Below are 10807 nucleotides of genomic sequence, written 5' to 3'. Positions count from 1 at the left end.
AAAATCTCGACGAAAGAGCAGTTTTCTCTGTCCCTGGGTCCCGGGAGGGTACGGAGAGTCGTGGACGGACCAACACCGGACCACGCTCATCCTCCTCCTTCGCAAGCTGGCAGCAGCGGGCGGTTCGAGAGAGTCAACGAAGGCCCTACTCACACACCCTCTGCCAACCTGTGGAACCAAGTAAGCATTGCGTCTCCGTTCCCTCCCTCAGGGAACGAGGGTTACCATACATAACCGAGACGTTTTGTTGCAAGTGGTTTCACATGCAGACATCTATTTTTGTATTTAACTAATTGCCAAGCCACAGTTCTTTTGTCCTTCTCTCTGTGTGCATAGATCACTGAAACTCAGTACTGCTGAACTCCTGTCCTCCCTCTGAACTTACGATATCATTTGCATCAGTGACTCTAAAACAGAAATGCTGCTATTACAGGGTTTGAGTGATTAATAAATAACGTCATTTGAATAGGGTGGTTTTATATGCATCAGCTTTATGTTTATCAAAATATCAAAATAGAGTAAGGTTCTATGTAATATATGATTTTTTTTTTTTAGCAAATAGTTTTTTTAAACCAACAAAGATCTCTTTTGAAAAAAACAAGGGAACAAATTAATACAGAAGCTAAAATATCTTTAAATGGAAGCAATAATAAACTTATATAAAATAGCAAACAAATGCCAAATAATCTGTGCATAATATGAACAGTGAACAAAATGCAAAACTAACCCTCTCTAGACCAAAATTAATGCACAGAGGCAAAAAAAAACAAAAAAAACAGCAAACATCTGGAACTGGAGGAAAGGGTCATTTAGGCCGATGCGATACTCATCTTGATACATAGCCTCTCAGCAGCGGAAGTCATCATAGTTCGGTCTTCGAGAACAGTGAATGGGAAAATGTATTATATATAGGATTTACGATGCTGATGACCGTTTGAAATGCATCATCACAGTCTTGTGAAAAGGGTCCATTATGATGCAGTGCAATCCTATTTCAATTCGATTCAACACAATGCGATTCAATGCAATACGATGCAAAGGGGAAAAAATATGATGCTATGCAATTCAATATAGTATACATACGGTTTTGTGGTATTGAAAGGGTTAATGTGCCACCTAGAGGTGGCGATATTGAATTGCTCTTACATCAACGTGAACTGTTTTGGATCTTTACCCTTCAGACATTATCACCTAATGGCATGAATGATGAAGCTTTATTTAATGTGATGTTATAATGCAATCTGGGCCTGATGTACGTGCTAGTATGTATGTACAGGATATGTTTATGTGTATATATATGTACATGAAAGTTTTTTTTTTTTTTTGAAGTTGATGATGTACCTATTGCGGGTTGTTATTAATCAATGGATCTTTACAGCGATTGGTCATGAATTCATGAATCTGTTTTTAAATGGGGTGTACTTTGTGATGTCATGTTTAAAAAATTCCTGATGAAGGTCATGCGACCGAAACGTAGTCAATACATATTTTGATATTTTTTGCATAGATAGTGTGCGGGATTCATTTTTTGCTTTTTTGATTTATTTGAATGAAATAAATCTGATGAAAGCTGCATGAGAGTAAGGACATTGGTAAAACAGTCCATGTGACATCAGCAGTTCAACTGTAATTTTATGAAGCTATGAGAATACTTTCTGGGTGCAAAGAAAACAAAAATAATTACTTTATTCAACAATTCTTCTCCCCCACATCACTATCTTCCGTCATTATCAAGAGTACCACGACACATGCATGTGCATTCCTTTGCTAGTAAACAAGGTGCAGCGCTTGCGTGATGTTGTACATCAGCAGCACCACTCACATGCGTCATGGTATACTCTCGGTTGAACGTGGTACGGTTGAACCACTGATGTCACGTGGACTATTTTACCAATGTCCTTACTATGTTTCTGAGTCTGGGAACATTTCAGTTACATTGCTGTCTATGGAGTGTCAGAAAGTTCTCAGATTTAATAAAAAATAGCTTAATTTGTGTTCCAAAGATGAACGAAGGTCTTACAAGTTTGGAACAACAAGAGGGTGAGTAATTAATGACAGAATTTTCATTTTTGGGTGAACTATCCCTTTAATGAAAACAAAAATATGTGTGTGCTGCAACCAGATTTCATAATCGGTTAGGATTTTAAAACTCTTGTAGTGTGAGCCCGGCTTTAGGCTGTGGCTGAAGTCAGTTGTAGTTCTTGTGTTTGTCTTGTTTCTCTTTCCATCAGTGAATCTGCTAGTTAACAGCAGCTGTTCATCATTGGCTGAATTCACTCATTAGTTTTCATGCTCTCTGTCAGGTGGACTGTATTAGTAAACTCATGAAGAAATAGTGAATGAGGGTGTAGGATGTGATTTGAAACAGCCTCTGAGTGTCGACTTTGAACGCTGTTTATTCACGATATATAGCAGCAGGCTACTTTCTTGAAAATGACAAATATTACCCAGAATGCAGAATGTTTTAATGGAAAACAGCATGTTACGGTCAAAATTTGGTCGTTTTTTTACAGCATTTTTTTAAGTGCACCATTATTGTGATCAGCGTTTACTTTAGTTGGGATCTTGACTCTTTGCACTTTAATGTTAAGTTTTTATTGTTGCTTGTAATAATGTGCTAAAATGCATTTGTTGAGGCAATGAAAACTAAGATCTGTTGGGTGATGGTGACTACAGTTATTGTGAGGTTATTTAGATAATTGTTCACAAATGAGTTACGTCTTTAATGTGTAATACTACGGTGTGAGATTAAAGCAGTGGGACAGCTAACATAATTCTATGAATTAACAGAAAATATTTTTAAGAAACTCGTTAAATTGCTGAATCAATTACAGGATGCCACCATATTTGTGGTCAGTGTTTGCTTTAGGTAGTCTCTTGACCCTTTTACTAATTCAAAGTAATTTCCTTCAACGCGATTGCAGTGTTGTTTCATAGCAAACATTTGTGCATTGGTGAATCAAACCTGGAAATACTAAATAGCTCATAATGGTCAAACATACAGAAAGTTTTTTTGGTTTACTTACAGATGTTCAGCTATTACTGAACTGAAGAAAAAAAAATTCCTACTAAACAAATGCCACTAATAAGAAAACTGTGTCAGGTCAGGATTTTAGACACAGTGGTGACAATACTTTTTAATACTTTAGTGCATGATGGGAGTTTTTAACTATGGTGTTGCCCAGCATGCATCTTACTATTTGCTTTTATTTTTGTTGTGACTTTTTACTGCCTTGTTTTGTGACTTTCAGAAATCATATCAAAATTCTTAGAAAATGTTGTCACCATTGCTGAGATTCACATGCTGATTCTTCATGTCTATGAGCACCAGGATTTGAAACTTTTATAATCCATGTTTTTAAAAGTGATTTATGAAGTATATTCGCGTTGTCAATTCATATCATAGAGCTGTAATAATAGAAGTCATAAAAGCACTACAGATTTAGATACATTGCAATCTGAGACTCATACATATGAAATTATTTTATCATAAGTACGTCACCATCACATATGTGCTTTATAAACACTATTGTAACAGCCAAATATTAACTTATTTTTAAGAAGTAAAGGGTCAAGAGGCAACTAAAGCAAACACTGTTCCCCAAAACTATAAGTTGAAAAGAAAAGAAAATCTAAACTGTAATTCTCAATACAGATCTTCTGTTTTAGATACTCTAGAAATAAAGTCTAACTGGTTAATCACAGAATTATCTCATTAACTTTAACACTGCTTCAGTGTTACTTTAACACTCTTTTAGAGTGGGACCATATATGCTCCGAGCAGTGTTCATTTAAAACTCAGGATTTTACTGTGTACAAAATGCTATTGTGTGACTTCAGAAGACTCAGAATATAGTCATATGGACTAAATTATGTAGCTTCTTTGTCATTTTGGAGCTTGCCGCAAAGAATATCTTGCATAGTGTTTTCTGTGTCACCATTTATTTTTGATAGAAGGAAATACACAAAAATCTATGATTCTATGACAGACCTTTAACATCCTTGGAATGTGTATATTACACAAAAGTTTCTTCATAGTGGAAAAGGTTTTTAAAATGTTTTAACAATAAGAAAAATATATATTTTTTTTTAGAACTGTTAATTGAAAAACTCATCAGGGAACCAAAAATGGTTCTTCAATGGCATTGCTGTGAAAACCCCTTTTTGCAACATTTATTTTTAAGAATAAAAGATTTAAAATGAGATGAGGGTGAGAAAATTGTCAGAATTTATATTTATAGGTCAACTCTCCAGTTAAGGGTTGACTTTTCTTCGGTAAATAGTCTTGAGTACGGAAGAGGAATAGGGCCAAGCAATAATACAAAAATAAAACCATCTCGAGATTAAAGTCATTAAATTTTGATTTTTTTTTTTTTAAATTTCAAGAAAAAATTGAAATAAAATATTGAGAATAAACTCATTAAATTACGAGAAAAAAGTCGAGATACAATGTTGAGAATAAACTCATTAAATTACGAGAAAAAAGTAGTTAAATTCAAGAACAACTCTTTAAATTTCGAGAAAAAAAAAGTCGAAATAAAATGTTGAGAATAAACTCATTGAATTTTGAGAAAAAAGTCGAGAATTACCACACTCGTGTCATGTTCATTTCATCTCGTTGGACACTGTTGTTCAGTGTCTGCAGTGGGGTGGATTGGAGAGCAACCCACTGGAGAATAGCGTATGATACAATCGACTGGGTTCGAGTCTGTCTTTTGCCAAATTCGCTTTTCTTCCTTTTCTCATCAAATATCACATCGGAAAAGTGGAAATCAATTGCTTAACGAGTGTTTAATATTAATGTATTAATTAGGGGTAGGCAGGCTATAGGGAAGGCTTTGTTGTCCCAACAAGGCAGCATCTATTTAATAATTTCAATAAATAAAATCGTTGTTATTAAGATCAATGTTATTATTGCATCATGTTAATGTACAACAATACTAAGGTGCAAATAGTATCTGCCACTATTTATGAGTATAAATAGCATCTAATTAGCTACTATTTACACTTATTGCAAAGATCTGCTGCTTTTACATAACGTAAATAGAATGGCTATTTTCAATTAGTGTAAATAGCACATATCTAAAATGCTGCTGTTGTCACTTAGTGTAAGTAGTACATATAACTATTTTCATTGTAAATAGCAACTGGCAGGGGTGTCCAAAGTCCGGCCACGGTCCAAATACGGCCCGTGGATCAATTTCAAACGGCCCACAGCATGTCTATTGAAATGTAGGCTATTATATGTGGCCCGCCAATCATAATTTACAAATCATGCAGTTTCACAATGTCAACACAAGGTAACAGCACTCAATTTTAGGCCAGATGTATTAGTAAAACGTGAGTGACAACAATTTGATAACTCATATGCACCGGAAGCGGAAGAGCGCCACTCGTGTGAAATGCGCTGCACGGATCATTATTATTTCTGCCTAAAGACAGCGCAGACGTGAGCTCAGAACAAATGCGTTTACTCGCAGATCTCAATAAGGCAACCACTGAACAGTGCTGTGAGATGCGTTCGAGTTTGGAGCATAGCTCTTCTATATAAAACAACGGTCACAGTGATTTAAACTAGTTTAAAGGCAGATGAAACCGCGCTGCCATTCTCGACAACACTGACGCGGAAAACAGTAGAAACACTGTGACAACATTGCAGTTAGAATACTTTTCAATCCACAAATTAATATTTACAATGGATTTACTGTAGTAATATTAAACCTACCTAATTAATACATTATTTTTTAAATACTCGTTAAGCAATTTATTTCCAATGTGATATTTGATGAGAAAAGGAAGAAAAGCGAGTTTGGCAAAAGATGGATTCGAACCCAGTCGATCATATCATACGCTACCCCCCAGTGCATTACTCTGCGTTACTATTCTTTTCTCGAAACATGACATCATTCTTGAAATTTAATGAGTTTAATCTCAACATTTTATCCTGACTTTTTTCTTGAAATTTAACATGTTTTTTCTCAAAATTTAATCTCGAGATGGTTTTATTTTTTTATTATTGCTTGGCCCTAATCCTCTTCCGTATTTGAGAGCTGTGGCTGACAGTGTTTTTTTTTTGGAAAACACCACTTTGTTGTGACCTTCTTCCACTCCATCTCTTCATGCTGCATTTTTGCATGCAAGAAAACCACAGCTATGTATGTGGTTTCAACTCTAAATATCTTTTCAATCTTGCAAATGGGTAATGCTCGTTTTGCTTGGTTGCTCAATCTTTACAGATTGCTGGTCCTGCTGCACGCGTTTGTAAGAGCGGTAAACATGATAGGCGATGGAGGTGTAGCAAAACACCATCAGCAGGAACGCCACCCAGAAGATTCCAACGTTGAAGTGGGCTGACATTTCGTGCCAGTGCTGACCCAGGTCACTCTTCAGGGCCATGCAGGAGAAAGCCTTAGGCATGGGCTGGTTGGATAATATGGCATTCGGCAGCATGAAGAACATCATGATGCCCCAAGTTAGCAGTGCGAGACCCTTTGCTACCGAAACACGCTGCAGAAAAGAAGACACTTCGGAGGTACTGCACACGATTTTTAAGTAGCGTTCCAAGCTGATGAGGCTCATGAAGGTTATTCCTGTGTACATGCTGAGGTAGAAAAGCACAGCTGTGTAGCGGCAAACTATCAGCTTCAACTGCAAGCCGCCGTAACCGAGGTTGCCCACTACACGCCACGGGTAGGTAAACAACATCAGAACGTCTGCCACCACCATGTTTTTTAGGTAAACTATTAAGGCTGAGGAGGTGGGAACCCTGACGAAGATCCAAGCAGTGAGTCCATTGAGAATGAAGGCACAAGCGCAGATGATGGTGTAGAGCACAGGCAGAACCTGATGTGTGAACACGCTGCTGACGTTCGTGCTGTTTTTTGGTTCCGTCTGTGTAGTGTTGATGTAGTCCATATCTAAAACAGAAAAAGAAAGAACTTCTTTAGCTTTGATGATATCAGGAAATATTGTGACATGATTCAATGTTGTAACTTCTGCTAGACTTTTTTTTTTGTGCTTATGTTTAAAAATTAAAAGTGTCATTTATACCACTTTCATGAATATTCTAAATCTGTGTATAGTCCTTGCAATTTTTATGCTTTTGTTTCTACTTCAGATTCTCTCTGACGAAACTCTGACAATACAAATCTTGTGAAAAAATCCACATTAGCATACTTTAAAAAAAATTTTATACTTTAGAAAGAATATACTTCAGTGTGAATTGAATGTAATGTTTTCAGACTCACAAATATATGAAAATTACAATTATTTAGTACTTTAATACATCTTTATATGTAATTTCATAATTGCTTCTGTTGTCTAAAATATTGTAAAGTGTACTATATCAAGTGTACTGACAGGCTTTTATGGTAAACTAGAATAGAAATTAGATCAAAGTATGAGTCATGTATTTAAATATATTTTTAATTAATATACACATATATACATTTATAAGGTTTAAAGTTGCAGTTAGTACTTTTTCAAATAAATGAACTTTAAATGTAGTATAGAATAACACACTACAGTGAAAATTGTTGATTTTGAATCAATATCACTGTTGCACCCGCAATTAATGTTCAATGTTAAAATGTTCAACAAACCACCATTATTGAGATCAGTGTTTGCTTTTGTTGGGCTCTTGACACTTGATTTTCATTGTTAATTTTCTTTAAATACAATGGTGTTTCAATCTAAAACCTTGTGTATTAATAAAGATAAAGATGTTTTAAAGTTAAGTTGGAGTGAATAAATTACTTTTTGTGATGGGTGACAAGCTGTAAGAAAGTAGAGAAATAATGCTAAGTAAGGTTGAAGTTGATCTCTCATTACTGATGCAAATCTTAATTTTTTCTTTGTGATTTGCGGCAGTTTAGACGCTTCAAAGGCGTATTGCTGATGCAAATGTTCCGTTTCATAAAATTAAGGATACACTCATCATGCAAACCTCAACAAAGGTGACAATCATCGAACTAATTCAGTTGATAAACAGATCAACTGCAATGCATGCTGGGAGTCATGAATGAGTTTTCTACTATGTTGATACCCAGTATGCATTTCAGCATAAAGTTTTATTTTGTTGCTTGTCACCATTGTTGAGTTTCATACATTGATTGTTGATGTCTAATTGGTTCAGCAATATAATTAGTTTTTTTTATTTTTTGGAGCTCTTCTTTAATTTTTAAAAGTATAACAGCCATACCACTGGTTTAATCTTACACTGTAGTGTCATGCATTATTCACACAAAAATAACACAACACACTTGTGAGCATTTGATTACTGTCAGCATCACCTGATTAATTGTTAGGTCAACTTTAAAACACATGTAATCACCTTATTTGTTTTATACCAATGCTATCTGTAAGGTATAAATGCGTTTGGGTGCATAAATGCCTGTAAGAACATCGGATGGACTGTATCAGTGTCATTTTGTTAGGTTAATGATTCAAGCTACAGATGATGTGTTGCGCAGTTGTTAATTGGGTTTCTTTCTTTAGTAATGGCATTCATTCTCGCTACATAAGATACCTGTCTGTTATGTAGTGCCCTGTTATACTGCATTACTGTGTAATATTTATGGTTTCTATAGCCGTGGCATCATTATGATGGTATGAAGAGATGGATTAATTCATGTAGGACGCCACTGAAGGCCTAGGTGTAAAATGCACGGCCCGCCACTGCTACTAATGGATATTATTAATCAGAATTCAAAATCAGAATTAGCTTTATTCGCCAGGTGTGCGCAAACACACGAGGATTTTTTTTTTTTTGGAGGGATTTTTTTTTTGTTATCAGGTGCTCCTGGTACATACATGCATACACATCTGACATGAGAACAGAAAAAAAAAAACATTTAAATAGTAAGACTTAACAATAAATAATGTGTATTAATCTGAAACAGTATATTTATGTAGAGATTTGTGCATTATTTACTCTATATACAGTTGTATAAATAAAGAGATGCGTTTTTATTTGCATAATACTTGAGAAAGAGGCAATAATAAAAGACGTAGAATGAATTACAGAAATGAATTACAGAACACAGGTAATGATTCATGTGCTAGCTGTTTAAGCTGGAGATGGCATGGGGGAAAAACTGTTTTTATACCTAGATGTTCTAGTGCACAGAGATCTGTAGTGTCTGCCTGAAGGGAGAAGTGCAAACAGGTTGTGTCGGGGTGAGAGGGGTCTATGATGATGTTTCCTGCCCGTTTATCCACTCTGGAGTTGTACAAGTCCTGAAGGTTGGGCAGGTGGACACCAATGATCCTTTCTGCTGTCCTACTGTCTGTTGCAGTCTTCTTATATCTGATTTGCTGGCTGACCCAAACCAGACAGTTATAGAAGAACACAGAACCGACTCAATGACAGCTGAGTAAAACTGTGTCGTCTGTGCCTGTGGCAGGTTGAAAATTTTCAGCTGACGAAGGAAGTATAATCTATGCTGGGTCTTTTTCACAATGAAGTCAATGTGAATATCCCATTTCAGGTCCCGAGAGACGGTTGTGCCCAGGAATCTGAATGACTCCACTGCAGCCACAGTGCTGTCCATGATGGTGAGAAGAGGGAGCGTCATTCATTCATTTATTCATCTCAACAGTTTAGACCGTGTTCAGCTCCAGGTTGTTGTTATTGCACCAGACAGACAGCTGTTCAACCTCTTGCCTGTAAGCAGACTCGTCACCGTCCTGGATGAGGCTGATGACTGTGGTGTCATCTGCAAACTTCAGGAGTTTGACAGAGAGGTCTTTAGAGGTGCAATCATTTGTGTAGAGAGAGAAGAGCAGTGGGAAGAGAATGCAGCCCTGAGAAGCTCCGGTGTGGGTGTTGGATGTGAGTGTTCCCAGCCTCACTAGCTGCTGCCTGTCTGTGAGAAAGCTGGTGATCCACTGACAGATAGAGCTAGGAACAGAGAGCTGGGTTAGTTTGGTCCTGAGGAGTGTTGGGATGATGGTGTTGAAAGCGGAGCTAAAGTCCATAAACAAGATCCTTGCATAAGTCCCTGATTTGTCCAGATGTTGGAGGACGTAGTGCAATCCCACATTGACTGCATCATCCACAGACCTATTTGCTCGGTAAGAAAACGGCTCAGAGAAATTTATCTAAAACTGTACTGCTTTTATGCTTCCTATATTGTTGCAGTTATATGCGATAACCTTCTTAAATGACTTTTATAAATGTGGTTCATAAGGAGGTTTCAATTCTGTCACTCATAGACATGAAGAATCAGCATGTGAATCTCAGCAATGGTGACAAAATATTCAGCTAATTTTTGTGATTTTTGAAGGTCACAAAACAAGGCAGTAAAAAGTCACAACAAAAAATAACAAAAATAAAAGCAAATAGTAAAAATAAAAGAAAATACTAAGACAATGCCGCTGCATAATTTATTCGTCACAATGCATGCTTGGAGCCATGGATGAGTTATGATTGGTGCACCCAGAATGCAATGCAACATGAATCTGTCTGATGATCATCACCATTGTTGAGATTCATATGCTGATTCTTGATGTCTGCGTGTCTAAACAGCACAGATGTTCTAAACTGGTGTGCAAAATGTTTTTAAAGCTCTTCCTATTATTTCATTAAAGTTCAGTTGTGATCAATAACAAACTATGTTACACATTACTACTGGTGACATCAGTGTACCTGCCTGCTACTTTGTCATAATAAAAAGGCCAATATAATCTGAACACATATTCTCTTGGATTTTCTTGCTGTAACAAATGTGTTTCATTAGCACAATTACAGCAACCAGATAAAAACTAATGTTAAAAAGTCAAGGGTCAAGAGCCCAACTAAAGCAAA

The 10807-nt window shown here is 36.3% G+C and overlaps 1 protein-coding gene across 1 annotated transcript in view; it reads right to left on the bottom strand.

Moving 5' to 3' along the window:
- Window positions 1-6183: 6183 nt before the first annotated feature.
- Window positions 6184-10807, bottom strand: part of LOC107680067 (P2Y purinoceptor 14-like) — a 74819-nt gene continuing 70195 nt past the window's right edge. Inside the window, exon 2 of the mRNA XM_016475830.1 lies at window positions 6184-6917. Coding sequence (XP_016331316.1) covers window positions 6184-6915 — 732 coding nt within the window. The 5' untranslated portion in view covers window positions 6916-6917. The remainder of the gene's footprint in view (window positions 6918-10807) is intronic.

The sequence above is a fragment of the Sinocyclocheilus anshuiensis genome, unplaced genomic scaffold, assembly GCF_001515605.1.
Source record: "Sinocyclocheilus anshuiensis isolate Anshui unplaced genomic scaffold, SAMN03320099.WGS_v1.1 scaffold853, whole genome shotgun sequence".
NCBI lineage: Eukaryota > Metazoa > Chordata > Actinopteri > Cypriniformes > Cyprinidae > Sinocyclocheilus > Sinocyclocheilus anshuiensis.
This window is presented reverse-complemented; position numbering and strand designations above follow the sequence as displayed.